The sequence below is a fragment of the Phyllostomus discolor genome, chromosome 12, assembly GCF_004126475.2.
Source record: "Phyllostomus discolor isolate MPI-MPIP mPhyDis1 chromosome 12, mPhyDis1.pri.v3, whole genome shotgun sequence".
Taxonomy (NCBI): domain Eukaryota; kingdom Metazoa; phylum Chordata; class Mammalia; order Chiroptera; family Phyllostomidae; genus Phyllostomus; species Phyllostomus discolor.
The window spans coordinates 42655018-42682875 of record NC_040914.2 but is presented as its reverse complement, the minus strand read 5'-3'; the positions used below and the strand labels follow the sequence as shown (position 1 = coordinate 42682875).

Below are 27858 nucleotides of genomic sequence, written 5' to 3'. Positions count from 1 at the left end.
CTCAATACATGGAAACGAATATAAAACATGGTCTCCCGAGATGTATAAGTCAATAGACCTAGGCAAAAGACCGTTTATCTAACTTAGACAATCTAACTTCAAAGGACTTTTAAATCACCCCTTACACCCTTTTAATTTAGACCTATAGAACCTTAGTAGACACTTAGTTATTAATTGGCACCTGAAAGTTTGTGCCTGTACAGCTTCGTTGGCTAGCCGATTGATAACCCTCTCGGTCAAAATAACCTTTGTTTAACATGATTGATCTGTAAAACCTTCTGCACTTTTCAAAGGTATTTCTATGGTAACCGTTCCTGTTTTAATAATCACACCGTGCACCTGCTCCGCTGAGTGCTGTATAACCTCCCCTATAAAAATAAAGATTGATTCTTCTCGGAGCGTCAGCCAGGCCCAGAGAGCCCAGCTGTGCTCCGGCACCCCGCTTGGCGCCTGTCTCCTTCGCCGGGCCGCCCCTCCTTCGGGGACCCCAAGACTCGCCGAGGTTGGACCCCAGCTGAGAGTTGTGCCAGGCAGTGCACGGCAGTGGGGTTGGCCCTTTGGGGTCCTGGAAAGAACGACGAGGTCATGTTCATAGAACTTGACCAGGGAGGAGGCTCTCTTTTCAGCCAGTGCTCGGACACACAAGTCAGCGTGATGCCAGAGACCTGACCCAGGAGGAGCCAGGCAAGGGGTGCGGGCGAGGCCGTGAGGAGAAGGGGGGGAAGGGCGGCCATTGTCCAGCAGTCCTTCCGGCAGCGGCAGCCTGTTACAGCCCCGGGTGTTCTGCTCACCGCTTGTGACCACACACTCTTTACTCTGTCAAAGCCGAGCAAGGAGGAGAAGTTCTTGCCCGCTCTCTGCCTAAGAGCTCCCCTGAAACAGGAGGGGGCCCCAAAGCACTAAAACCAAAAACAGCTGCTGGTGGCCCTGGGAAGACGGGAACACCACTGGGGCAGGCGGGGCAGCCTCTTCGTTATAAATCCTGCTAAGTGCTCTTTTGTTTGGATTGGAAGGCAAGCATATCTAAACACACACACACACACACACACACACACACACACACACACACACGGTTTCCGTCTCCCTCTGCCCCTCCGCGGAGTGAGGGTGGCAAGGTGCGGATCCCTGCCCAAGGAAGCCAATTATGAAAAAGCTGGTGCAATCCGAGCCCCTTCTGTAAAATGAACAGCATTAAACAGTATTCACTTAAGGAAAGAAAAAAGAAAAAAAAAAAAAAAAACGTCTGGACAGAAACACCGCAAACTCCGTGGCGGTCGTCGCCAGCAAGTTCAGATTCCAGGGGTTTGTAACGTCCTGTGTTTTGTGTCTGTCCATGACGTCTCGATGTTTTAGCAAAGCCTGTGTGCTGTGTGGGTCACCGGAATGGGGGACAGAAAGTTTTTCAGACGCGGCAGCACCCACCCCCCGCACCAGTCACTTTCTGTTCTGGACAGAAACAGCGAACATCTGTGGGCGGCGCCACGCCCTGTTTCCGGGAAGCGTGTGTGTGTGTGTGTGTGTGTGTGTGCATGTGTGTGTGTAAGAGATAGCAGTCCTGTGCGATAAGTTGTAACGTTTCGTTTGAGAACCGGGACGCCAAGCACTGGACCTTGCCGCCGAGGCGGCTCAGGCGTCAGTTACGGAGGCAAATGGAACAAGAGGGCACGCTGCGTGATTTTGTCTCGGGTGCAGGACGGTAGCTGGTGCTTAGACCAGAGGCGCTTCGACCCTCCGCGGTGGCTGCGCTGCTTCTGTCCTCTTCGAGCTCAGGAACACAGACTCGGTGGGAAAGGCAGCCTGGCAACGAGGTGAGGCGAGTGGTCTGAGCGCCTGGGTGGCTCTGATGGCAGGGGAAAAAGGAGGCCGCGCAGGAGGGCTGTGGGAAAGGGGAGGGCCGTCAGGATGGGCTTCCCAGAACGGGTGGGGATGTTTGGGAGCAGGGGACAGTGAAGAGGAGGGGCATCGGAGAGGAGGAAGGCAGATTAAGTAAGAGGGTAGGAGAGCTCATTGGCCCAGGCAAGAGTGGGGCCCGGGTGCCCTGTCCCCCTTTGCTCCGAGAGAGGCTGGGGTCCCCGCCTGGGCTCCGGCGGAGCTGCCTGGGCAGCCCAGCCTATTCCAACTCTGAACTCTGCCCAGCAAGTTCCACTGAAGTGCGAGGGCAGACCAAAGGGCAGTGGGGTTGGATGCAGCTTGTCTTCACGGAAACCCACACTCCCTGCCGGCCCGGAGAGCGGCCTGTTTACTGCAAATACGTGAGTAGGCAGAGGCGCCGGCCCTGCTCCGTGCGGCGGTGCGTCTGCATGGGTGTGGGGAGCGGGCTTCCTGCTCTTGTGCACACACAGCGGCACACACCTCTGGGCCTGGGGGCTTCCCCCGGCTGGGATTCGGATAGCACAGGTCACTCCCCTCCAGGAAGAAAAAGAGAGGGGATAGGAGTGGAGAGGGGTGGGGCCTTGCGGCTCTTATTCACCACCACAGCAATAAACTTGGCTCTTGGAATTGAAAAGCTGGGGCCTAGGGCTAGCTTCAGGTACAGCTGGACCCAGGGGCTGGAGTGAAGTCTTCAGGACGTAGTGCCTCACCTTTCAGAGGTGGGACAGTACAATGCAATGAGGATGTCATTTAAGGGCGATGGCGTTAGGCCACAGTGTTGTGGAGAGCATCGAAAGCCAGGGTCAATATACCTGTGTCAGGTACACGCCCCTGCCGTACAGAGTTCGGTCCTGCCCGTGCCTGTGTAGTGGGCAGAATTGCCCCGTTTCCTCCTGGCCTCATGGATTCCCGAGAACTTGCCTCCCACGGGCTCAGCGGTGATTCAGGAAGGGACACCTCCCCCTGTCCCCGGGGAGTCCCTCCCCGGGGAGTCCCTCCCTGGGAAGTCCCTGGAGATGTGGTGCGGGTTGAACTCCGGGGTCATAAAAGCTGTGCCGGGTGTCTGGACCCCCTACCCGCCCCCGGCCAGCCCTCTCCCTGCTCCAGGCCCCTCCCGGGGTCCCGCCTGGCCACCCCCACCCCTGCTTTCAGCGGTGGGCCCCGACTTTGTCTTTCAGCTGGAAGGTCTGGCTCATGGAGGACAACACACCGAGACCCCGAGAGTCTGTCGCCCTCGCATCTGCGTCCAATGGTTCGGACAACGTGGAGGCTGAGCTCTTCCAAGACCTGGTCTGTGTCCTTCCCCACCCCCATCTCGGCCCTGTAGTGGGAGGGGCCTTTGTTCCCCCATTTCCTTCAGCCCACTCTCCCCTCTTCGCTTAGCCGATTGGGACCGGCACCCCCTCCCCTCCGTGTGTTGGCCTCCTCAGCACAGGGCAGCCCCTTACATCACCCACTGAGCCCACAACGTGCCGGCACAGCCCCCCCACTGGTCTGAAAGGGCCGTGACAGCCTCAACCAGGATGAGCCGTGTGAGCTGTGATTTGAAGGATGAGAAGGAGAAAGCAACCACATAGAGGGTGGGGGTGGGGGTCTCTGTGGAAGTCTCAGACTTTGTGGAGCTGGTACGCATGTCCTTGCTCTGGCATGGCCGGGGTGGGGGGCCCGCCACCTGGAGCTCCTGGAGCCAGAGAGGACATCCCCTGAGAACACCCGCCCCCCTTCACTGCATGCACAACCCGGGGGGCGCCTCTCACCTTGTGACCTGCACGTCAGAACACACCTGGGGCCACTGGTGTCCGGGGCGGCGTGGCCAGGCGGCCCCAGCGCAGGCACAGCCGAGCCCTCGGGCTGACCAGGTGCTCCTGGAGGGCGGGGGGTGTGCGGCCCCAAGCCCGCCCGGCAGGAAGCGGGTGCTAAGTGTGCGTTCTGCAGAATCTAAGTCGCCCCCTAGTCACCTCCCGTGCGAGAGCCCAGGCCCCGCCTGCTCCGCGCTGCCTGTGGGCAGGCTGCTGGCAGCCAGGGCCTCTCCCCGCCCAGGGCCCCCGCTCTGGTTCCCACCTGGGGCAGCAGGCTCACTGTGGCCGCTCTCCGGTGGCTTTAGGAGGAAGGCCGGACCCCCGGCAGCGACTCGAGCCCCGTGGTCCGCAGGAACAGCGGGAGCACAGCCGGCCGGAAGCCCCCCTCAAGATGGTAGGTGGTCCCCAGGAGGGGACGATGTGGGCCGGCTTGGGGGAGGGGCACGCCGGGGAGCAGGGGGGCTGCGGAAGGAGAAAGCGCGCTTCCGCCAGTGAGTGTGCTCCGCTGGCCTCTCCCTCCGGTGAGCCGGGCCAGAGGCCCTGACCAGCTTCGAAGCAGCAGCAGCCAGAGTGAAATCCCACGGAAAGCCCCAGAATGGCTGCAGGGTGGCTCTGGCTGGCGTTGGGTGGGGTCCCCAAACCAGACTGGCCCTCCTCTCAATGCCCCCCCCATCCGCCTTCTGTCACACACCACCTCCGGGAGCCTTGGGGAACACGGAGGCCTCCCCTGAGAACCCCTGGACGTGGCCGGGCCCCTGTTTACGCAGGAGAAGGCCGAAGCCCAGAGAGGGAGAGGGGTGGGGCCAGGTCACGCAGCAGCAGGCCGGAGCCTGGACTCGGCCCCCCAGTGCCTAGGCCCACTGGGGTCCTCGCCGGCCAGTCCTGGGTTGAGGAGATCATGGGGGGCTAGGGGCGGGGGGTGGATTCCATCTGCCCGCCTGGGGGGGGGCCCGAGTGAGGGAGATGCGCTGGGGAGGGGGGAGGGGGGCAGGGAGAGCGAGGAGAGGGCCCTGGAAACTGCCGCCACTGCCCCCTGATGAGCTCTGCCCGGGCACCTCCTCCGCGTTCAGCCTGGGGGGCCCCAGAGGCTGTTCAGAGTCCAGCCGTCATGGCGGGGAGGAGCCAGTGACCCGGTGACCAGGCAAGAATGGGCACTGTCAGGGGCCCTGGGGGGCAGGAGGCCACCGCTGCTGGGTGCGGGGTGGGCTGTCCACGCGTCCTCCTGGGGACAAGCTGCAGACTCAATGATGAGTGTCCCGGGCTCTGGGGGAGTAATTGCAGGGCTGGGAGCCTCCCCGCCTCGCTCTGCAGACAGGAGGCAATGCAACGGGGCGGGGAGGCGGCCGGCAGGGCATGCGCCTGTTGGGCAGAGGCACTGAGCGGCAGGAAGGCTTGGGTGGCCGGAGCCTTCCCTCTGTGTGCTCCGGGCTGGGGTTGCTCTTCAGCCCCGTGGGGTGTCAAGGCCAGTGCCTGGCTCTCCCCATGTTGCCCTTTTACTGGGGCGGCTCCCGCCTGGAGGCGGTGAGGATCCCCACAGGGACGGGGGTCTGGAGGCTGCTCCTGGACCCTCTGGTCTCTTCTCCCCAGGAGGATGCTGCAGCCAGTCCTGAGAGCGAGGGACTTCTACAGGGAGCACGCACAGCTATTTCGCTGGATCGGCATAGGCCTGCTCTGCACTGGTGAGCCCAGCCCCTCCCACCCCACCCCCCATTTCAGCCCCCTCCACCACAGCCACCCGTGTCTCAGGGCAGGGTCGTCAGAACTGAGGCGGACCAGACCTTGTTCCCAGGGCACCGTGACCAGTAAGGGAGAGGGCAACAGCTGGTGCCGCACAGTGCAGCAAGCCATCTGAGAGCACCAAGGAGGGACAGTGGTGATCTGGGAGGACTTCCAGGAGGAGGTGACATATGAGTCTCCCAGGCTGAGCAGGAGTTAGTTAGGTGGAGAAGAAGGTTGATAAGGAGTGAGAAGGCGCTCCATGCAGAGGAGCCCCAGGGGCAAAGATGAAAGCGGGCAGGGCGTGGGCAGAGCATGGGCAGGGTGTGGGCAGGGCGCTGGCCAACAGTCTGGTGTGGCTGGAGGGTGATAGGGGTCCCGGAGGGCGAGGCTGGATGGATGGGGAAGGGCTGGCATTGTGTCAACGCAAGGAGGGCCAAACCTGAGAATTATTTTTTTAAAGATTTTCTTTCTTTATTTACTTTTAGAGAGGGAAGGGAGGGAGAAAGAGAGAGAGAGAGAGAGAGAGAGAGAGAGAGAGAGAGAGAAACATCAATGTGTGGTTGCTGGAGGCCGTGGCCTGCAACCCAGACATATACCCTGGCTGGGAATCGAGCCTGCGATGCTTTGGTTTGCAGCCCGCGCTCAATCCACTGAGCTACACCAGCCAGGGAGAACTTTTATAACAATTTATTTCAACCAAACAGAGGACACACCTGGTAGCAAGATCTCAGCAGACTGAGCAAAGTACTTCTGAGAATAACAACGTGCAGTCTCTTTGATGCACTTGAGACTGAAGGGGACACAGAAGGGAGAGCGTATGAAGGTGGGAGGAGGCCAAGTGGGGACCCTCCCACTGGTGTCCTCCAGCTCCTCTGGCCGCAGAGGGGGCGGGGGGCGGGCTTACACCTACGTTGTTTCCTCCCACATTTTTTATCCAATGGAAAGGCAGTAAGTCCTCTCCGTTCGCCCGGAGCCCGGGCTTTGGAAGTCATAAGCCAGGCAGAGCCATTTCCCCCTCCGCGGTGCACTGCCCCACTCCTGTCTTGAGGCGTGGCACAGGCTGGCTTAGCTCCTGGAAGGGGAGAAGGACAAAGCGGGGGAGGGGGCTCCAGGAAGAACATGGTCCCTGGTCACTATTTCAGAATGGCACCTGGTCACACACGAGTGCACTCGGTCCTCTGTGGGACGCAGCGAACTCTGAGACAGACAGGGCATGCCTTTGAGGCTCAACAAGTCCATGCCGTCTCGCTGCCTCCTCACGCGTCCCCTCAAGTTTCGCCCGCACTGGGCGCTCTGCAGAGCCTTTTCGCATACATCCCGTGCACTCCATCACGGCCCCCCAACACAGGAGGGGTGGCTGTCCTCATCTCCGGGTGAGGGAACTGAGTTCAGAGGGGCTGGGTGGCACTCCTGTCCCGTGAGTTCCGGGCGGAGCAGGCAGAGCCTGAGGGTGGCCTGAGAGCTGCAGGGGCCTGCGGAGGCTGGCGTCTCCATCACAGACCCCTTCTCTGTCCCTGTGCCCTCCCCCCAGCGTTCGCTGCCTTCCTGCTGACTGCCTGCATCCTGGATTTCCAGAGGGCCCTGGGCCTGTTTGTCGTCACCTGTGTGGTCCTGGTCTTCCTGGCCCACAACCTGGGGAAGAGGCTGCTGGGGCCGAGGCTGCTGAGGTGCATCAGGCCTCTGGAGAATCCCCGCCTGAACCTCTGGTTTAAGAGGTGAGTGAGCTCACGGCCCCCAGGCAGGGTGGCGTGGGTGGGCTGGGCTGGGGTGGGAAGGAGTGGGGTGCGTGGCCCGAAGGCCTCTGAGGTCACAGCTCTGGGGTCACAGCCAGGGCCGAGCTAGGGGGGCCTCCGTCTACCCCAGCAGACAGTCCCTGTGCCCCGGGGACCCTGTCCCACCCCACTTGCCTTGTGGGAGCGCCAGGACAGGTGTTGCTCGGTAGCTTCCCAGGTGGCGGCGGCAGTCTTTGTGGAGATTCGCCAGTTCCCGTCTGGTTCTCCGCCCCATTCGCCACGGTCACTGTGACAGCAGAGAACAGGACTCCGTAGTCTCCCGAGTGCTGAGACCCCAGCCCATCCCAGCAGGGAGGGCCCCTATCGGTCCCTCCCACAGACCACCCCGGAGTCCGAGTCAGCAGGCTGGGCTTGGGTCCAGGCGTCATGGTGTAAGAACGTTCCTCGTCACCACCTCTAGTGAACATTGCGCTGGAGGGTCTGGCTTGTGCATTGAGGTGAGAAAGAGGAGTTCAAAGACGCGTGGATTGGAAAGGAGGAGGTAAAGCTACCTTTACTCCCGGACAGCGGGAGGCATGGAGAATTCCGTGGAGAACTAACAAGGGAGTTGGACAAGGCCTCAGGGAACAAGATCAACACACAAAAAACTATTGCATTTCCATATATTAACAGCAATCACAAGTTTAAACTATAAACACTGTTTAGAATAGCACAACATATGAAACACTCAAGGGTAAATCTGACAGAAGACCCACAAGCCCGGGCATGGAAAACCCCACAGCGTTGTGAGAGAAACGAAAGAAGACTTCGTAGGAATGGAGCAGGCTGCCACGTTCGTGAACCAAAAGACCAGTATTGTCAACACATCAGTTCTCCTCAAAGTAATCTACAGATTCTGATACTATCCCAATCGAAATTATAGCTGTAGGCTTTGGGGGCGGAAGTCGAAACATCACGGATCGAGCAGAAATGCAAAGGGCCCAGACCGGCCAGAACGACTCCGGGAAAGGGGAGCAGAGCGGATGGAGCCGCACCGCCTGTCTCCCGGGCTTGTTACGAAGCTGCAGTCACCGAGACAGGGCACTCCTGGCATCAGAACAGACAGATGGGCCAGTGGGAGAGAATGAAGAGTTGAGAAACAGGCCCGCATATATATGGATAACTGATTTTGGACACGGGTGCTAGGGCAATTCCGTGGGGAAATAATGACCATCTCAACAAAATCTGCTAGAATAACGGGATATCCACAGGCAGAAGACGTATGTGGACAGACATTTACCCACAAGAGATATGTAAGTGTAAATACACGAAAGAGAAGGTGCTCAACACCCTTCGTCATTAGAGAATGCAAATTAAAGCCCAAAGAGATACGACCGTCTTCCCACCAGAATGGCTAAGACTGGAAAGCCTGAGCATAACAAGTGTTGGCAAAGATGCGGAGGCACTGGAACTCCTACCTACGGCTGCTGGGAAGGTGGAAGTGTGCGGTCGCTTCGGGAAACAGTGCAGCCGTCTCCTAAAAAGTCAGACCTGCCCTGCGACTGACTCACCCGTCCGGCTTGTCGCATTTACTGGAGAGAAATGGAGCGCGTCCGTCCCTGCGGAGACTCGCACGTGAACGTGCAGATGTCCACAGCCGCTTTGTCTGTAGTAGCCCCAAACCGGAAACAACCTCAGTGTCCATTCACAGACGAGTGGAATACTACTCAGCAGGAAAAAAGGAAGGAGCGATCGATACATGCAGAAATCGAGATGAATCTCAAAACCATTATGCTGAGTCCAGCAAATCAGGCAAAAAAAAAAAAATGTGTGCTGTACGATTCCGTCTGTAGAGAATTCCAGAAAATAAAGACTACTCTGGTAACAGAAAATAGGTCCGTCGTCGCCGGGGGACAAGGAGGCGGGCGAGGCGCTAAGCTCCGTACACGCACCCTCTGGTTTAGCCCTCTCCCAACCCTGAGACATGGGGAGTCTTCGGCTGCCTTTTCCCAGTGAGGAGGTCAGACTCAGAGAGGCCAGGCCGTTTGCCAGAAGTCGCACAGCTTTCTCTCCTCCCACCGGCCCTGCGTGTGCTTTCCCTGGGCCAAAGGGGCCGTGGTGTGGGGCGAGGCTGATGCTGAGGGCGCTGTCTCTCTGCCCTTCCCCTGCAGGGGTCTAGCCGCCGTGGCTCTCCTGGGCCTGGTCCTGTGGCTAATTCTGGACACCTCCCGGCGGCCCGAGCAGCTGGTGTCCTTCGCGGGAATCTGCGTGTTCGTGGGCATCCTCTTCGCCTGTTCAAAGCACCATCGCGCGGTCAGTGCGTGGTTGTCAGGCCCAGAGCGGGCCGCAGCCCCTTCTCTCCCTCTGTCTCCTCGGCAACCGCCCCAGTGTGAGGACCCCTCCTGGCTTCACAGAGTGGCTGACACCGCCCCCAAGGCTGCAGCCAAGCCTGCAGGCACCCTGAGGCACCCCTGAGTCTGGAATCGAACCCCTGAGGACCCACCACTGAGGAATCGTTAGATGCTGAGAGGAGTCCAGCTCCCCTCTGCTGGAGTAGGGGCGTGGACGGAGTGGGGTCAGGACAGCTGGGGACCCTGCCTATGGAGGAGGGGTGTGGCGGAAGGGCCCGCGCAGACCCCGAGGCCACAACTCCACCCACCCAGTGATGACCCAGGACCCAGTGCCCCAGCGTGCTCAAGGCTGTGGATCTTACCTGGGTCCTCAGCCAGCCCTTGCCCACCCCTGCCCCCTGCCCCAGGCTCATTGCTGCCAAGAGTGTGGCCTGTTAGGAGCTCCAGGGGGGAAGTGACCACTCTCAGTAGGTCCAGACCTCTGGCTAGGCCCAGCCCCACCCTACAGGCACACCAAAGCCCCTCGGAGCAGCCCCTGCCCTCCGCTCTCACCCCACCCTGTCCCTGTGGGTCCCCCAGGCGCTGAGCTCACCAGGACCTTCCTGTGTGGAGGCAGGTATCTTGGAGGGCCGTGTCCTGGGGCCTCGGGCTGCAGTTTGTACTTGGGCTCCTCGTCATCAGAACGGAGCCTGGATTCATCGCATTCCAGTGGCTGGGCCAGCAGATCCAGGTGCGTCCACGGGGCCAGCTGCCCGGGGCGTCTGGGGTTGCCGTTCTGCCACCGTGCCGGGGGGAAGGTGGGCGGTGAGGGATTGGGACCGGGATGGCTGGCGGGTGGTGGGCCCCAAACAACGGGGGAGGGGGAGGGGGCACAGCTGGGGGCTGGGCCCTGCGATGGCAGCTCCCCTCGGGCCCAGCGCCCCCTGCCGGACCGCGGTCCCCTCAGAGGCTTCAGCGCAGGGGGCTTCTCGGGGCTCCTGGGCACGGGGCTCTCCGCATTCATCAGTGGCGGGGCCCTCACCATAGCTGCAAGTGCTTAAACGATTACAAGTGATTTCCTTGGTGTGTGTGTGTGCGTGCTTCGTGCTCCGTCGGTTGCAGCCGCACTTGTGTAACTCCATTGTTTTATTGCGGTGGACACACCCGCCAGACAGTTCCACCAGCCCAACCGTTTCTAAGTCCTTAAGTCCGTGCCCGTCGTTGCGCAACCAGCGTGATTCACTCCAAAGTGTGAATTGCAGGAACCGAGTGGGTGCTCCCCGGCCCGCCCCTCTCATCACGCAGGGCCCTGTTGGCTCAGGAGGGAACCCTCCCGCCTGTCTGTCCGGGCTCCCCACCTGTGTGGCTGTGGGGGTGTCGAAGACAGGGTCGCTCCTCTAGTCACGTCCCCCGTTTTACAGACAGGAGAAGGGACTGGTCCCTGCGGTCACCATGCAAGTGTGGGACCTCAGTCGGTCTCCCGTAGAAGGGCGGCCAGATTCGGACACTGAGCACCCCCCACCCCCCAGGCTGGGATGGGGGCGGGGACAAGGCGGGGTCTGTGTCCTCGGGAGGGAGCGAGGGAGGGCGCTGGCGGCAGGCACAGGCCTTCTCGCCCCTCACTGTCTTGCTCCCTTGGGTGTTTCTTTCTTATCCAAACAACTCTCATCTCAGAGTATTTCTGTAAGATTTATCGGAAGGGTGTGCCTTCTGGAGCACGCGGCTAGGAGGGGAGGGGGCCACGGCCACGCGGTCTGCCCGCTTCTGTGAGGCCAGCCTGCTCTCCCCAGCGCCCCCACCCGGGGCCGGAGGGCCTGCGCCTGGGTGTCCCTCTCCCCCTCTCCCCCAGCACGGTGGGGGCGCCCTCGGAGGCCCCTCCGGGCCCCGCTCCTGCCTGTTTCCGCCCTCCTTCCTTCGTGGCCTCACTCCACTGTTGTGTTTTGCTGCTTTCAGACGTTCCTGAGCTACACCAAGTCCGGCTCCAAATTCGTGTTCGGGGAAGATCTGATCAAGAGTGTCTTTGCCTTTCAGGTCAGCTGACTCCCGAGCCATGAGGCTTTTCTCGCCGTTGCCAGGCTAGTGGGGAGTCCGAGCGCGCTGTGCGGGCCAGGCCTGGGGTGAGGGGGCAAGGGAACCACAGAAGCTAACGAGGGGAGCTTAAGCCCAGGCCCTGGGAGGGGCCCTGGCCGCGGGACTGCAAGGCCGGGCGGTGTGTTTTCGCCGATGTTAGCTGCATCCCTCCTCTTTCCTGCCTTTCCGGAAGAAGGCGCACCCACCCGCTACTTGCACCTCCCCCCTAACCGCGCCGTAGAACCATGAGTTCGTGGCCCATTGGGCTACGAGGATGCTCGGCCGTGTCGGGTCCACCCTGTGCACTGCAGACGGCCACTCCGAGCCCAGGGAGTTCGGGCGGAGCCGGGCCTGGAGCTGGGTCACGGGGTTCCCGGTCAAGTAACGTGTCCCCCTCATCATCTGAGTCGGTGGCATCTCGCCCCCCTCCCCTCCCAAAGAGCATCCCTAGTGACAGCAGGGATGTGTTTAAACCATGCGAATGGGTGCTGCAGATTTTGAGTTTGGGCATTCTGTCAAGAGAGAGAAGCTGAAGGGGGTGGGCTTATCGGCGATCAGCCTCAGCTGAAGTCACGCACTAAACCTTGTCCTGGCCCCCGGGAGGCCCTGTCCCGTGGACGGACCCTGGTCCCAGGGTGCGCCGGGGCTTTCCGAGCAAAGGTGGGGGGCGGGGAGATGCCCCGAGGCCACGGAATTCCCTTCCTCACGAGACGCACTCATCACAGAGCTGCACTCACAGCACCCTTCTCTGTGTCGTGCACCCTCTCACACAAACACATGTGCACCCTCACACGCATGCGCACCCTCATACACACATGCACACTCGCCGGGACTGGGGCTCGTCCTCCGTGTGGGAGCGGCTCTGTTGTGCTGAGTTGAACAGAAGACTCAGAAGCCTCCTTTCCGTTCTTTCCATGAACCACGTGGCCCTCGTCCAAGGTCTGCGGCCCCTGTCAGCCTCGGGGACGCCTTCTCTGGGCTCCTCCCGTTTGCAGAGTCCCAGCGGCTTCCTGCTGGCCACAGTGCAGCTCAGCACCCCTCCCGGCAGCAGAGCCCCAGCTGGAGGCTCCTCCAGCCACCCCCACCTCCCCCGGCCTGCAGTCCGGCCCCGTTGCCGTGGCAGCCACCTCCCAGCTGGATCGTTTTGATTAGTCACTCCACCTTGGCTGCATCTCCCTCTGGTAACTTTCCACCCATGTGACCCCCCCCCCCCCCCCGCCCCAGCCCCCAGCCAGGCTCCCTCGTTCTTCCTGGGTCTGGCTGACCTGGAGCACGCGGTCGCTCACTCGTTCACGGACGCTCTGGCCTCCGCTGCTTGCCACCCGCCCCCCGCCCCCCCCCCCAGGGGAAGTGCGGCTTCCTAGGCTCAGCACAGCTGCCCACGCGGTCTCCCCCAGGAACCCCGAGGGGGAAACGATGTGCCCTCCTCCCCCGAGGGTTTCGGGACATCTGCCTGATGCAGCCCCTGCAATCCCCGTGGGTCAACCGTGCCAAATTCTGCAAAAAAAAAAAAAAAAAAATCAAGTAAGATAGGGACAAAAAAAAGTAAGATGAGGACTGAAAGGTGCCATTGGACTTAGTCATTAGGGGGTCACTGGTCACCTTGGCACCGTTTTCCGGGGGGGAGTGGGAAACACACGGAGACTGAGTCAGGGTGACGGGGGGGGTGGGACGACTGACCCAGGGGGGGCCGGTGAGAGTGGGGTCCCTACAAGGAGGTCTCCAGGGGACAGGGACAGGCGGAGGGGCTGGGTGGCGAGGTCGCTCTGGGCAGAGGGGTGGCGTGTCCAGGGCAGCCGCTTCCCTGTGGTGGTGGTGGTGGTGGTGGTGGTGGTGGTGGTGGTGATGGTATTGCGGCCGTGGCCTCAGGGGAACCTGCTAGGCTTTGGGGCTTTGTGGTTCACTGTTGCCTGGGGCTGCTGTTGACCGGCTGGTGACCGGGAGAACGGTCTGCAGCACTTGGGCCTTGGGGCTGGGGATGTGAGGGTTCCCCCAGACAGCCTCGGGGGAGGTCACGGAGGGCCTGGCTCAGCGCCCTCCACGGGGAGGAAGGGCAGGCCTTGTCCGAGGGGGTTTCATCCTGCCTTTGGAACTGGACCTGTTTCCTGGTGAGGGCGTGGCCTCTGCTCGGAGGGCGGAGCTCTCACAGGGTGGTGTGGGGACCAGCAGGACTCGCCGCAGCCTCTGGAAAGGCCGAATTCCCAGGCCCACCCCAGGCATACTGAATCTGAGACCCTGGGGGCGTGTTCTCAGGCGATCCTGCCGGCCCAGGGACCACGCTGGGAGACCCACCGGCTGAGGGGGGCTGGCAGTCTCCCTCGAGCTGTGGGTGAGCGTTGGTACCAGCAGGGGCAGCCGGCTCTGAGTTTCCATCCAGCGGCGGTCAGGACCCCCCGTGGAGGGGACGCGAGCCACCCCTGGAGACCGAGAAATGAGGCCCCAGCGCGAGCACAGAGCAGAGCCCCCCCGGGGTCAGGGCAGGGGCTTGGCGACCTGCTTGGTGGACAGGGCGTCCGCCGTGTCTTTGCAGGTGTGTGGCCTTGGACAGGTAGCCGACATCCCACAGCCTCGGGGGCCCCATGTGGGGAGTGAGGCTTCCTGGCTGGGAGGTCACACCGGCCTCAGGGACGTTCTTTAGGATTAAGCCGTCCACCTTGGGAAATCGGGGCTCCCTCTCTTCCGCTCTGTTTATCTTCCCTGCCTGGACAGCCACCATTTAGCCCAAAACACCGCTTCCCTTTCCCCGGAGAGCCAGCCCCACCTCACAGGCAGAAAATGTCTCCTGGCCGCTGCCCGGAGGAAGTCTAATTCTGCAGCCGGGTCCCAGGCCCTGGGCACCGTCCCTCCTGGCCCCGGCCTCCTCAGCCGCCCTGCCAGCCTGCGGAGCGGTCCCCTCGCATGACAGATTGGACAGGCCGTCTAGACAGTACGTGACCTTCGATGCATTTCCCTCCCGGGGACGGCAGAGTGACGTCAGCAGCCCTCGTGGTGGGGGGGCGTGTCCGGCACTGGGCAGTCAGGGGCAGTCACGGGACAGGAGAGGCTTTCTCCAGCCAGTGCCCGTGTTCCCTGTCAGGTGACACCCCTCCCCCCTCCGCCCCGCGGGGAAGCGGGTGACAGATGTCGAGTGCAGCAGGTCCAGAGGAGCCCTCCCTGGCCTGGGAAGGAGAGGAAACCCACCCCCCTCGTCTTGTCTCTCATCCCCAGGGGGCGCTGCTCGGGGCGGTCCCCGCGCCCCCATCCCTCCCTGTGCGTCTTGAACGGGAGCCTGAGTCGGGCTCTTCAGATCCCTCCGCTGAAAAGCAAACACAGCGCCCCCTCCACCTTCCCTCCCCGAGGGCCCCTCTTCCTCCCACGCGGCCCAGCGTCTGCACCGAGCTCTCGCTGCCTCTGCCTGCCTGTCCCCTGCCTCCTGGGCTCGGGGACACGGGGCCTCCCCATCCCCACTCTTTGTCTGACAGTCTCTCCCCCAGGCCGCCAGGGGCTGCTGCATCGCCAGGGGCCAAGGGTCCGTCTTGGTCCTTGTTTTCCTAGCGCTCTCTGATGCCCCTGGGCCGGCCGACCCACCGCGCCTTCCGGAAAGGCTGCCCTCCTGTCCCTGCTCCGCCTCTGTCTCCTCCCCGCCCCTCTCCCCGCCCTCTGCCCCTCTCATGACCACGGCCCCGGGGCCCTGGCTGGACTCGTGGCTCTGACCGGCTCTCCGACTTGGGTGTCCTCGGGCATCTCAGACCCGGCGGGCTCAACACCGAGCGGACGGGCATGCCCTGCACCCGTCCCGTCTTTGCCCCCGCTCCCTGCTCTGAACAGGGCCCGCCGGCTGCAGGTCAGAGGAGCAGGGGAGAAAGTGGACGTGGGGAAAGGAGGACACAAAACACGCCAGTGACGACGCGGGCTGCTGGGGCGTCCGGACCCAGGGTCCGTCCAGTGGCCTAACGCCCTGGCTTCCCCATGCCACGTCTTAGCGTAGGAATGCGCCCTGACTCCGCGGGACTCACTGCGAATGCGCCGTACACTCCACGGTTAACCCCGGAGCGGAGGACGCGCTCCGACAGAAGAAAGGGGAGTGGGGTGCCCAGCGAGTCCTCCTCCCACCCCGACCCCCAGGGCACGCGGCTCCCTCTGCACTCGCAGCTCCTTCCCGCGCTGTTGCGTCCCCGCCCACGGGCACCGCCCCTTTCCCGCTGGACAGCCCCTCCTGGACCTCACTCCAGGCCTGCCCAGCGAGGGCCGCCTGGTTCTTGCGTCCCAACTTGACCGCTCCGCCGTGCGGCCATCCGTAGGGTCTCGAGACTCCCCCTCCGCGGCGGCGGCAGCACCTGTGGGGGGCGCTGCACGCCAGCCTGCAGCGAGGCGGCCCTGGGGTGGGGCGCCACCCGGAGGCCAGGCGCTGGGTGGGAGAGAAGTTGTGCAAGGCCACGGACGTGGTGCCGCGCACTGGCTTCCGAGCTGCTGCTGTCAGGCCGCAGGGCGGCGAGGCCCGGGTCGGAGTGGGCCGTCCAGCGTCTCCGAGGCCCGGCCCCCTGCCCCCGGCCCCCTGCCTGCGTCTCACCCCTGGCCTCTGCTCTTCCCTGGCAGGTCCTGCCCATCATCGTTTTCTTCAGCTGCGTCATGTCGGTCCTCTACCACGTGGGCCTCATGCAGTGGGTGATCATGAAGGTGAGTCCCGGCGCCAGCGCCACCGCCGAGGTCCAAGCCCACCGGGAGACACCTGCTCCCCGGGCTCCCGCTCTCCCCCTCCCAGAATGCTGTGCTCCCGGGGCCCACAGTCCACACTTTCTCCAGCCCACAGCTAGCCAGACGTCTTTCCACAGCGTCTCTTGTCCTGATGCTCAGGAGAAAGGGCACCCAGATCCAAGGCAGAGCTTGCAGCACTGAGGCTGCCTTGAGAAGAAATGTTAGGGGAACAAAGTCATTTTAATTCAGACCCAAATGAGACTGGAGCAGGGGGCCACGTCGGCCAGACTTAGCTGGTGCCCGTGCTGAGTCCCGTGCTCCTGGGCACACACCTGCCGCGCAAACCCAGGGTGCAGCAGTCGGCCGAGGGCCCAGGGGAGGGTCCCGGGGTTTTGGCCGTCGGAGCTCAGAATAAACCTGCGGCATCTGGTGGCTGCCAGGAATGCCAAACCCGCCTGTGGCCACGTTGACAGTTCACTGTGTGTGGCATGCGGGGGGCAGTGATGCCCACACCTGGGGAATGGGTATAACCAAGGGGCGGTGGCGAACCGAGACATCCGTGGGAGAGCGACGGGGCCGAACACCACGGCCTCCCGAGAGGGGCTGGAGGGGTGGGGATGCCGGGCCCGGGAGAGAAGGCCAGGGTGGAGGCCAGGCCGGGCAGCTGCGTGCAGACACTGGGGGGGGGGGGGGGCAGGGAGGGCAGCCTGAGTGGCACCGGCAGTGAGGAGGAATTCCAAGGAAACAGATTTCACCTTGATGGAAAGGAAGAATTTTCTAACACAGTGCTTCCCAAAGCCGCGTGTGTGTGTGTGTTTGTGTGTGTGTGTGTGTGTGTGTGTGTGTAACTCTGGTTCCATAGCAGGTTAATACATGCCACTGGCTGAAGGACCCCACGGTCAGACAGTTTCGTGCAGCTGACCAGTGTAAACGAGTTCTATGCAGGGCTTTTCAGGGCCGTGCCTGAGCTCGCATGTGTGGGGCACCTCCAAGGTGTGCGTGTACCGTAGTAACCCTCCAGTACACGACCGCGGAATCCTCCCCCCTCCCCCGCCCCTGCCCCTGTGGGTGAGAAGCCCCCATTGATGGAAGTTGGGAACGGGAAGATGAAGGGACCTTTTGGGGGAAATGTAGGTGAGGGGCTCCTACCTGCGTTGGGAGCTGGAGGGAAGACTTGGACGGTAATCCTGCCCCTGGCTCTGTCTGCCCCTGGGGCTCTCACGGACGGCAGCCCCCAGTCCTCTGCATCCTTCCAGATTGCCTGGCTGATGCAGGTCACCATGAGCACCACGGCCACCGAGACCCTGACCGTGGCTGGAAACATCTTCGTGAGCCAGGTGGGTCCTGCCGCCCGCTGCCCTCACACTGAGTGGAGGCGCCCTGGCCCCTGGGGCGGGGACTCAGGCAGCGGCAGCGTCGTGTGCACCTGCCCCCAGGCTCCCCAAAGGCGGCTGCCCCCTGGGGATGCACTTTGCCTGGGTCCTGCCGGGGAGGACGGTGTCTGTCCGGCGCCTCCGACCGCTCTGGGCCTCGGCTGCCCTCCTCAGCCTAGAGACAGACACGCAAGCCCTCTGACGGGGTCCGACTTTCTCCCTCCATCCACGAGGCAACTGAGGCTCGGGCGGGGATGACTGGCTGAGGTCCCACAGGATAAGCTGGGACTTAGAATCCCGGTTTTTCCTTCCTGACCAGGGTTCTTCCCACTACATCATTTCATCTTTTTTTTTTTAATCTCCCTCTTTCTGAAAATGTGTTTTTCAAAGTAAATGTGGCTCTGAAAGCACGCTCAGCCCCGAGCTGCTTCCAGAAGGCCCGACCCTTCTGCCAGTGGGGGTCTCCACAGACCGTCCCACCGTCCTGGCCCGTCTGGCCGATGCTTCAGCCGCCAGAAGACACACTGGCCTTCCTGGCAACCCCCAGCCTGCATTGAGAGCTCCGGACTGGAGTTATATCTGCTTAGGGCCCTTTGCACGGGAAGGGGTCATTCTCTGAACCTCTCTTGTCCTCTGTCTGCTCCCCTGAAAAATGAGGGAGCTCTCTCCTTTCTCAGGAGGTTATGAGCACAGGCACGAGGTGCTCAGTGGGGTGCCTGTACATGGGGGGCACTTGACAGGGGAGCGCTGGCAGGCCAAGCTGGCTGGGAGGGGGGCTCTGGGGGTCCTCGCACGGAGCCAGGCCAACACTGAGGGGCAGAAAGGCTCAGTTAGGGGCAGACCACAGCCCTCACCCCGCCCGCTGCCTCTCCCCCTGAGTCCCCCTGCCCAGTCCCGGGGTGGGGGTGGGGTGGGAGGGAGGTCCGCAGGCGCCTGTGCCGGCCCGGCCGGCTCTGTTCTGTTTGCCCGACGCCTCCCCTGTTCGCAGACCGAGGCCCCTCTGCTCATCCGGCCCTACCTGCCGGACATGACCCTCTCCGAGATCCACGTGGTCATGACCGGGGGCTATGCCACCATCGCCGGCTCGCTGCTGGGCGCCTACATCTCCTTCGGGGTAAGAACACACGCCCGATGGCCGTGCCACCCGCCGTCACCCTTTGGGAGAACATCTGACCGTCGGTCTTAAAACAACGTGCCTGTGATCCGGTTAGGAATATCAGGATGCAGGAACGCTTTCACCAGGGGTCACAGAAGGCAGAACTCCATCCTTATTCACAATGGAAAAACAAGATAAGAACACCCCCCCCCCCGTGTCGAGCAGTCAGGGGGTACATGGGTAGATGCAGCCGTACCGCGAGTGCCGGTCAGCCCTGCAGGGAGTGAGGCAGGCGGTGGCCGGCCTCGCACAGTCCCTGGTGCCGTGCGTACACGGGTCGGGGGAGGACAGAATGACCCCCCGTCCCCTGCTCTGGCCCCCGATTGCACCTGTCCCTCTCATGTCTCTCCTTAGGGGTGGCTGAGGGGCGGGCTGAAGGACAGGCCAGCCTGCCCCTTGGTCCGTCCTTTGCTCAGGACATGTGGGGGGCACCGGTTAGCTCCAGGCCCCTGGGGGCTCCCTGGGCAGAGAGGCGGCTGTGGGACTTTTCAGGAAGGCCTCTTGTCCTTGTCCCCTGGCCCCGCCCCTCCCCTCCAGAACTGTAGAGTCTCCTGGTTCACACCTTGTCTCCCTGAGGCTGAGGGGGGGCCCCCCAGCACTGGTGCTCCCCCACCAGCATGTGGGGAAGGAGTCTGGTGTTCCGGAACCGTTCCTGAAGCGTTTTTCAGGGTGGTGCATTTGGGGGGGGGGGATGCCGTCCTAGTTTCGGGACTTAGGGGCTTCGACGGCCCCAACCGTGTTCCAGGTCTCACAGCCAGTCTACACAGAACGGCGTTCTTTCTGCTGCATGCGCGTGGCTGCCGTTGCTTGGGGCTAAGATCCCGGAGCAACTCTGTCCCTTTTCCAGAGTCTGCCCCCCAGCTCACCCTGCCTCCTTGGCCTTTCTCAGGCAGAAGCCCCAGGCCTAGCCCCGGGCAGCAGGGCCTCCCCCACTGACGGGGCCCGGGCACGCACTTCCCGGTAGCTCTGCAGAGTGTGCGCAGGCTGCCAGGACCGGCGGGGCGGCTGTGGGGCTCCGTTCCCAGCCGGTGGTTGGTGTGGCGGCCCCCAGGCTATACCCCCACGGTGGCGCATGTGTGAGACAAGTCTGGTATCAGAGAAGCTCTCTTCTGCCCCCACCTGGCTCCTGGCTGCCACTGCAGCGGCCTGGGGACCTCCCGCCACCCTGCCTTCCTCCCACCCTCCCCTCCCCCCTGGCCTCCCACTCGCTCCTCAAGGCACTTCCTCTCCGTGTGGCCGTTGGCTGTGCCCCAGCCCCTGAGTTCCAGGAAGATCCCTCTTGCCCTGCACCCCTCCTACCGCTAGTATCTGGGTATTTCTAGGCCCACGCTGTCCGACACAGTAGCCGCTGGCTGCCCACCGCTGGGGGGGGGGGCACTCGGGACGCAGCTGTTCTGAAATGGGATCCGCTGTGAGACTCGGCGTGGAAAAAAGTAATCCACCTTATTGCTACGTTTAACATGGACTGCATGGGTGGAAAGAGAATATTTTGGATCTATGGGGTTAGATAAAATACATCGTTAAAATTCGCGTTAGCTGCTTCTCTCTAGTGTTGTCATTGGCTACTGGAACCCGTAGCATCCCAGACGTGGCTCAGGTTGTATTTGCCCCGGGCAGTTAGGGCTGCTCTAGACCCCCTCTCTGGCCAGAGGGCCCCGGGGCCACTCGACCGAGTCCATCCACGGCGGCTGCCACATGCTTCTCCCTCTTCACCGGTTTCCCAAAGGCGCTCGAGCAAGCACCAGCTCTCTCCACCACCCGCAGGAACTGCTCTCTCCCCACCCGCTGGTTCAGGAGCCGCCGTGAGAGGGGCCTGAGATGTGCCCCTGGAGCTGTGGACGGAGGCTGGGGGGGGAGACGGAGCGGGTCGGGCACGGGCGCACCCCAGGCAGTGGTGCCAGAGGGGGAGCCCCTGGGACAGACCTGCGGGGTCCTGGGCAGGGTCACGCGCACACCTAGCGCTTAGTTTCTGCATCTGTAAAATGGGCGAGATCCCTGCCCACCGCACGGCAGTAAGAATTAGAAGCCACAACAGACAGAAAGCACTTTGCGTGGTGTGGAAGACGATGTTGTCATTTCTCTGGCACGCGAGGGTCAGAAATCCACCCTTTGGAAGCAGGCCCGTTTCGTGCTCCCTCGTTGTCTGGACGTATTTGCTTTCTCAGTAGAGATCTTTTTGGAAATTCAAAGGGAAAGCTCACACCCTGTGTCCCTCCCTCACCCGGGCCTGGGGACGCCGGGACAGAATGCATTCCTGGCCGGGGGTCCGGCGGCAGCGCCTGGGGTTGTCTCGGCCTTGGGGGGCAGCCGGCAGTGGGGAGGTGGGGTGTGGGCCGACCCGGTGGGCCAGGGGGCCCTGCCTGCGCAGGTGGGGGAGCAGGAACCGACCAGCTGGGGCCTTTGAGGCTGTGGCCTCGACGGGCACCAGCTGGTCAGTCCCGGAACAGAACCATGGTAGGATGTGTTCCCTGCTGGGACTCAAAGTAACAAACCAGGGGTACCCTGCAGGCTGGAGGGAGGGGGAGGGTCCCTGCCGGGAGAGAGCCAGTACCGAGATTACCTAAGAGGTGCTGCCCTGGGCCGCACCATTTGCCGCCCCCCCCCACACCACATTCCCCTCTCGGCAACCCCCTCCCTCACTGTCGCAGATCGACGCCGCCTCCTTGATTGCTGCCTCTGTCATGGCCGCCCCTTGTGCTTTGGCCCTCTCCAAGCTGGTCTACCCGGAGGTGGAGGAGTCCAAGTTCAGGAGTGAGGAAGGAGTGAAACTGAGCACCGGGTGAGCACGGTGGGGGCGCCCACAGAGTGGCCAGTGGGGATGGGGAGGCGGGGCACAGGGGCAGAGGCGGGAATGGCAACGAACCCCACCCATTTTCTCTGCCCTTCCACCAAGCCCAAGCCCACACCACTCTGCTGACACTGCTCTCCCTGGGGCTCGGCTCAGACACACACGGCCTCCAGTTCCTAGATCTTGACTTCCATGCTGGGGCCCGCAGGAAGCAGTGGGCTGGAGAAGGCGTGGGCCTTGGGGCTGTGGGCTGGAGTGTGTGGTGAGGGGGCTGTGAGAAGGCTCCGCGCCACCCTCTCCACCCCCCTGCCAGGGTGTCGTCCCACGCTCACACATCGAGCGCTGTTGGGGACCCCACTCACCTCCCGACGTCCCGACGTCACAGACTTGACGGCAGCCATGGAACATGTTGAAAAGGTGCCGCTTTGACGGGCGTGCTGCAGGGTGCAGTCCGCAGCCTGAGCCTCCCGTCTTCCTGGAGGTCCGGAGCAGCGCGGCCCTAGAGAAACAGGATGCGAGCCACACCTATCATTTTAGAACTTTTAAAAATATATATTATTTATTGATTTGTAGGGAGTCGGGAAGGGAGGGAGAAACAGAGGGAGAGAAATATTGATGTGAGAGAGAAACATTGATCAATCAGTCGTTGGCCTCTCACACGCCCCCTCCTGGGGACCTGGTCTGCAACCCAAGTTATGTGCCCTGACTGGGAATCGAACCAGCGACCTTTCAGTTCACTGGCCAGTGCTCAGTCCATGGAGCCACACCATCAGGGGCCACATCTATAATTTTAAATTTTCTACTTGTCTTTAAAAAAATGTAAAAAGATGCTTTTTAAAAAGATTTTATTTATTTATTTTTTTAGAAAAGGGAAGGAGGAAGAGAGAAACATCCATGTGTGGTTGCCTCTTGCACGCCCCCTACTGGGGACCTGGCCCACAACCCAGGCATGTGCCCTGACTAGGAATCGAACCGGTGACCCTTTGGTTTGCAGGCCAGCGCTCAACCACTCAGCCACACCAGCCAGGGCAAAACAGATGATTTTAATAAAAATATTTCATTTATCTTAATATGTTCCAAACACCATTATTTCAACATGTAAAAAACAGAAATGTAATCATTTTTGTAAAATAATAATTTTATTTTGACACTGGCTTCATTTCGTACTAAATCTGCCAAGCCTGGTGTGTCGCTTACACTTACGACACGTCTCCGTTCGGAGCAGTCTCCTTCCCGGTGCACAGACGCCACGCCTGGCGGTCGGCGCCCGCCTCGGCCGCCCTGCGCTGGAGGTCTGGGTCTCATCCTGGGGCTGGGACCGGCCCCTTTCTTTGTCTGGGCGTCAGAGGGGAAAGCAGGACCTTGGACTCAGAAGTACACTGTCCGGGGCTCTCTTCTCTGCCCCCCGTGGGAGGAGGGGCCCTGCTGCTGGTGGGGACAGACCAGTCAGATGGCTCTTGACCCCAACAACAGAGACGCCCGGAACATCTTAGAAGCCGCCAGCACTGGGGCCGCCATGTCCGTGAAGGTCGTGGTCAACATCGCGGCCAACCTCATCGCTTTCCTGGCGGTGCTGGCCTTCATCAACGCTGCCCTCTCCTGGCTGGGGGAACTGGTGGACATCCAGGGGCTCACCTTCGAGGTACGGTTCTGGGCGGCCGGCTGGGCCCGTGGAGGGGGCGGCCCGAGCACTGGGTGGGGGTGGGGTTAGGGGGGTGGACACCCGGCAGAGCCCGACCAGCCCGGGTCCCAGCAGCTCCTCTTGCCTTGCGCCTCAGCTCCTCTGCTCCTACATCCTGCGGCCTGTGGTCTTCCTGATGGGCGTGGCCTGGGAGGACTGCCCCGTGGTGGCTGAGCTGCTGGGGATCAAGCTGGTGCTGAACGAGTTCGTGGCCTACCAGGAGCTCTCCCAGTACAAGAACCGCCGCCTGGCGGGGGTGGAGGAGTGGGTCGACGGCAAGAAGCAGTGGATCTCCGTGAGTGTCCCGGTCCTCTCCCTGAGGCCGGGGCATGACTCCTGCGGCTGTCCGCCCCGCCCTCTGGGCGTGTGGTGACATTCAGACTCTCATTTTATTTATTTATTTAGAGGGCGGGGGGAAGGGAAGGAGAGAGAGAGGGTGAGAAACATCGACGTGTGGTTGCCTCTCGGGCGCCCCCTACTGGAGACCTGGCCCGAAGCCCAGGCATGTACCCTGACTGGGAATCGAATGGGCAACCCTTTGGTTCACAGGCCCACGCTCAGTCCACTGAGCCACACCAGCCAGGGCATTTTCTTCTATTCTTTTAACGAGAGTTTGCATAGTGTTCGTTATAGTATCCATACGTTCTTCCCCACCTGCTATTAGGACATAAGCATCATTTTCGATGCCTGTATCCTTTCGTGTGCAAGCAGCCCCCTGCTGTTCGGCCCTTCAGGGTAAGGCCATTACGGGGTGATTGTACTCGGCGCTGAAAGGGACAGGTTTGTGCACAGAACTTGCGCCTGCTCCCGGCTCACATCCACGGGAGCGTTCCCAGATGTGAGGGGACCGGCTCACACGGCGTGGGCCCTCCCGCGGCTGCTGCTAGAGGCTTTCCCAAAGGGCTGCAGCCGCTGAAATCACCCCCCCCGCTCCAGCTGTGCCTGGGAGCCTTGACTTTCCCACATACCCAACAGCATGGAGGAGCCTCTTCAAAAAAGAAGTTCTGCTCTCCGAATGGGCAACTAATAGCTCATTCTTTTCATTTGTGTTTCGTGGGGTTACTAGGAACTTTTAACATGAATAATTTTTTTGTCTTTCAAGTTATATATTTTGTTTAATTGTAAAGGAATGTACTCTTTTTGAAAAAAAAAGTTTGCATGGAGTAAAAAACCCAGATTTCCCCTCACCGCTCACCCTCCGTTCCTGCCACCCTCTCCTCCCCGGGTGCCTGGTGCTCCCTGGACACGGCGCCATCCTCCCCACGGCCCTTCCGGGCTGGCACTGTTGCCCGCACGTTCCAGGCGGGGACACCAAAATGCAAGGAGGCTGTTGACTTGCCCAACCTGATCATCCCCCGGGGGGCCAAGCCCGGAACCCCAGTCAGTGGGGCTCCCCACCCTCAGCATGACAGCACCCTGGGAGCTCTCTGCCTGAGAGGTTCCCGGGGGACAGAAGCACGGGACTGCAGAGTGTCGGGAAGGGGCCGCGTGCCCGGGGGCCCCTGGGTGCCGAGCTGGGTAGCTCGGAGCAGGCCTGAGTCACAGCCGGAGAGGCTCTGATTGTGCAGACTGAACTGACTTCTATCCAGGCAGGTGTGCGAGGCCTGGGGGGCGGGGCCCGCACCGAGCACGCCCAAGGTCAAAGACACAGAGACAGTTGGTGATCTTCAGGCCAGGGCGCCGGGTGGCGTGGGGTGCTCCCGTCCCATCTGAAGGAAGCCCCTCCTCACTCGTCTTCTGTCACCGCAGGTGAGAGCGGAAATCCTCACGACCTACGCCCTCTGTGGGTTCGCCAACATCAGCTCCATCGGGATCATGCTGGGAGGCCTGAGTGAGTGCTGGGGGCGTCCGAGCGCCCTGCGCCGTCTCCCGGGGATCTGCAGGCCTCGGCTCCCCACTCCGTCTAAGGCAAAGTCTGAGCGAGGAGGCCACAGAGGCTCCCCCTTGCCGGGGAGCTCCCCGATTTCCCTGCTTCTGGGGGCCGCCCAGGCCAAGTCCGTCCCTGGGATCTGGGGCAGGAGGGGCAGGAGGTGCAGTGCCGGCCTGTCCCCTGAGACCCTGGGCTGCCGTTTCCCGCACGCGCAGGGGGCAGGCCAGCCTGCGGTGCCCAGCTCCCAGCTCTCCGCAGGAACCGTTCCCCCTGCCTAGCGGGGGAACCCCCCCGTTTCACGGGCCGGGGCGCTGAATCTCAGAGAAGCGAGGTGACGGCCTGAGCGGCTAAGCCTGCGTTGAATCCCAGGTCCGCCCGACGCCAGGCTCAGGCTCTTGTCCGACCTCCGCCCCTGATGGCACGAGTGGGGTGCTACCTAGCGGCCCGAGTCAGGCCGAGGAAGTGACCTTGGCCTCCAAAGCTCAGCCAGTGTCAGGCAGGGAAAGGGAGTCGGCAGAGGCAGCCAGAGGTGCAGAGCACGGGCCGAGAGGCCGCTGCGTGCTGGCCCTGAGCCCCGCTGTCCCCCCGCAGCCTCCATGGCGCCCCAGCGGAAGAGCGACTTCTCCCAGATCGTCCTGCGGGCGCTCTGCACGGGCGCCTGCGTGTCCCTGGTGAACGCGTGCGTCGCGGGTGAGCCCCTGCCTGCCTGGCAGAGCCGGACTTCCTCTCGGGGCTGGGCTCAGGGGCCCTGGCCTCGGCAGCCGTCCCCGGGGGTGGGGGGCGGGGTGCTGAGCAGCACGGCTGGCTGACGGCTCTCCCCCGCACAGGGGTCCTCTACATGCCCAGGGGGGCCGAGGTCAACTGCACGGCCCTCCTGAACACGACCCTCAGCAGCAGCAGCTTCGAGGTGTACCAGTGCTGCCGCGAGGCCTTCCAGAGGTGAGGGCGCGGCGGGGGGCGGGGCGGGGGCGGGGCTTGGGGCACCAGGGCCAGGGGGAGGAAGGTCACGGCTGCGGTCCACGTGGCCGGGGAGGAGGAGGAAGTGGGGCTTGAGGACCCAACCTGGGGAGGAAAGACGGACGGACGGGAGACACGGGGCTCGTTTCCGGGGGGACGGCCCCGCCCCGGCGCTCCGCCTGCAGCCTCTGCTCTTCTCCAGCGCCAGCCCAGGGTTCAGTCCCGGGGCCCTGGGCAACTGCTGTCGCTTTTACAACAACACGGCCTGTGTATAGTGAGGACAGCGCGCTGACGACGTGCCTTCCGGAGACGGCCACTTCCCCAGCGGACCCCGCCACCTCCTCCTCTCGGGGCCTCTCCTTGGGGGGGGGGCCCCAGGGTTCAGACCCACCACGTCCCACCCCGGGAAGGAACGGTGGAGCGAGGGGGCGGAGGCTGAGCAGGTGGGGGTGTGAGTGAACGAAGGAGCTCCCCACCCCTCGCCCCTGGGCTGCTGCCCCAGTTCCTGCCCGTAAAGGTGACTTCTCAGGGTCACTTCTGCCTCCTCTTCTCTCGCCCCGCCCCACACCCAATGGCACCCTGGTCTTCTCTGCCTCCTGCCCCTCCCTGGGGCTCTCCCACGGACCCTTCCCTTCCTTTACAGCCCCTTGCCCCTGGCATTTCGGCCCCTCTCCCCTCCTGTGCGGGCCCTAGGGGCTTACCCCGCCCCTGGTTTCTCCTGGAGACCCCCTCCCTACTTGCAGAGACCCCCCCACTGCCTACCCCCCAGCCCTTCCCAAACTGGCACCCGTGGAACACTGTCCCACGTGGTGTCTGCGGGGAAACACCACGCTGAATAAAGTTGGGTTTGTTTTTTTTCTTTTAAAACTGCAGACACGCCAGAGCTCCTTGTGGACACGATAGGAGACGTTTCCCAAACTAACTGGGCCGTGGGGACCTTCCTGGTGGGAGTTAGTGGAAGGTCCCAGGGGACATAACTTGGGGAATACTGCTTAGTGCTGAAACTGCTGCATTTCACGTAACTGTGCTACTGACACATGTTTGCACGGCACACGCGCCAGGCACCGTGCTCGGGGCTTCACACGTCCTAACTCAGCGTCTACAAAACAGCCCTGTGAAGGCAGACGCTAGGATCTCACCCCCCCCCCCCATGAGGCCCAGAGAGGCTAAGTAACTTGCTCAGAGGGACACAGCTGGGGAGAAGAAGAGGATTTGAACCCAGGCCGTCCAGTCCCACAGGCTCCGGTGTTTAATGCCTTTGCCGCGCCGCATGCAGTCAAGGAACTCCGTCATAGCCTTGCCCTCACCTTCTTCCCCCGCCTTCCCCCCGTCCCCCCTGCCCAGCCCCTCAGACCAGCAGGTCTGGCTCTGCTGTGGGCTCCCTGCCCCGAGCCTTCGCCCCTGGAGTGCTGCCTGGGGGCCTGCCCCGCAGCACGCCCCACCCTCTCCCTTTGTCTCTGCGCCCCGCCCCCCCCCATCCGTGCTCCGTCTCCATGCTCAGCTCCCCAGCAGCTCCGGCTGCCCTAACCTGCGATGTCCCTGTGGTCCCTGTGGTCCCTGGGGCCCTGTCCCCTCACCTGCTCCGTCAGGTTGGACTTCCCCGTTGGGGCCAGTGCTGGCCTGAGGCAGAGGGATGGTGGGGTCTGGTCAGCACTCACTCTGCTCAGCCCCAGCCAGCCGGGGGCTGCTTCTGCTCCTTCGTGGACTTCGGTTTTACTGGGCCGTGGCCTTGCTCCTTGCCAGCCCCCAGGCCAGCCTGGGGTCCCTGACCTCAGGGCTGAGTGCCTCCTCCCTGCTCTGCAGGGTACACTCTTGGCCCGATCCCCATGCCCCACGGCCAGGTCCTTGCCCTGCTCC

General features: G+C 62.4%; 1 protein-coding gene across 1 annotated transcript; it reads left to right on the top strand.

The window, feature by feature from the left end:
- Positions 1-1882: 1882 nt before the first annotated feature.
- SLC28A1 (solute carrier family 28 member 1) lies at positions 1883-26320 on the top strand. Its single transcript, XM_036012359.1, has 18 exons — positions 1883-2252; positions 3051-3162; positions 3977-4065; positions 5259-5350; positions 6922-7105; positions 9274-9415; positions 10070-10183; positions 11386-11463; positions 16078-16158; positions 17433-17513; positions 18538-18663; positions 21354-21484; positions 22967-23135; positions 23272-23469; positions 24924-25005; positions 25636-25734; positions 25872-25983; positions 26204-26320. The coding sequence occupies exons 2-18, from the start codon at positions 3067-3069 to the stop codon at positions 26274-26276; spliced, it is 1947 nt and encodes a 648-aa protein (XP_035868252.1). The 5' UTR covers positions 1883-2252; positions 3051-3066; the 3' UTR covers positions 26277-26320.
- Positions 26321-27858: the final 1538 nt, after the last annotated feature.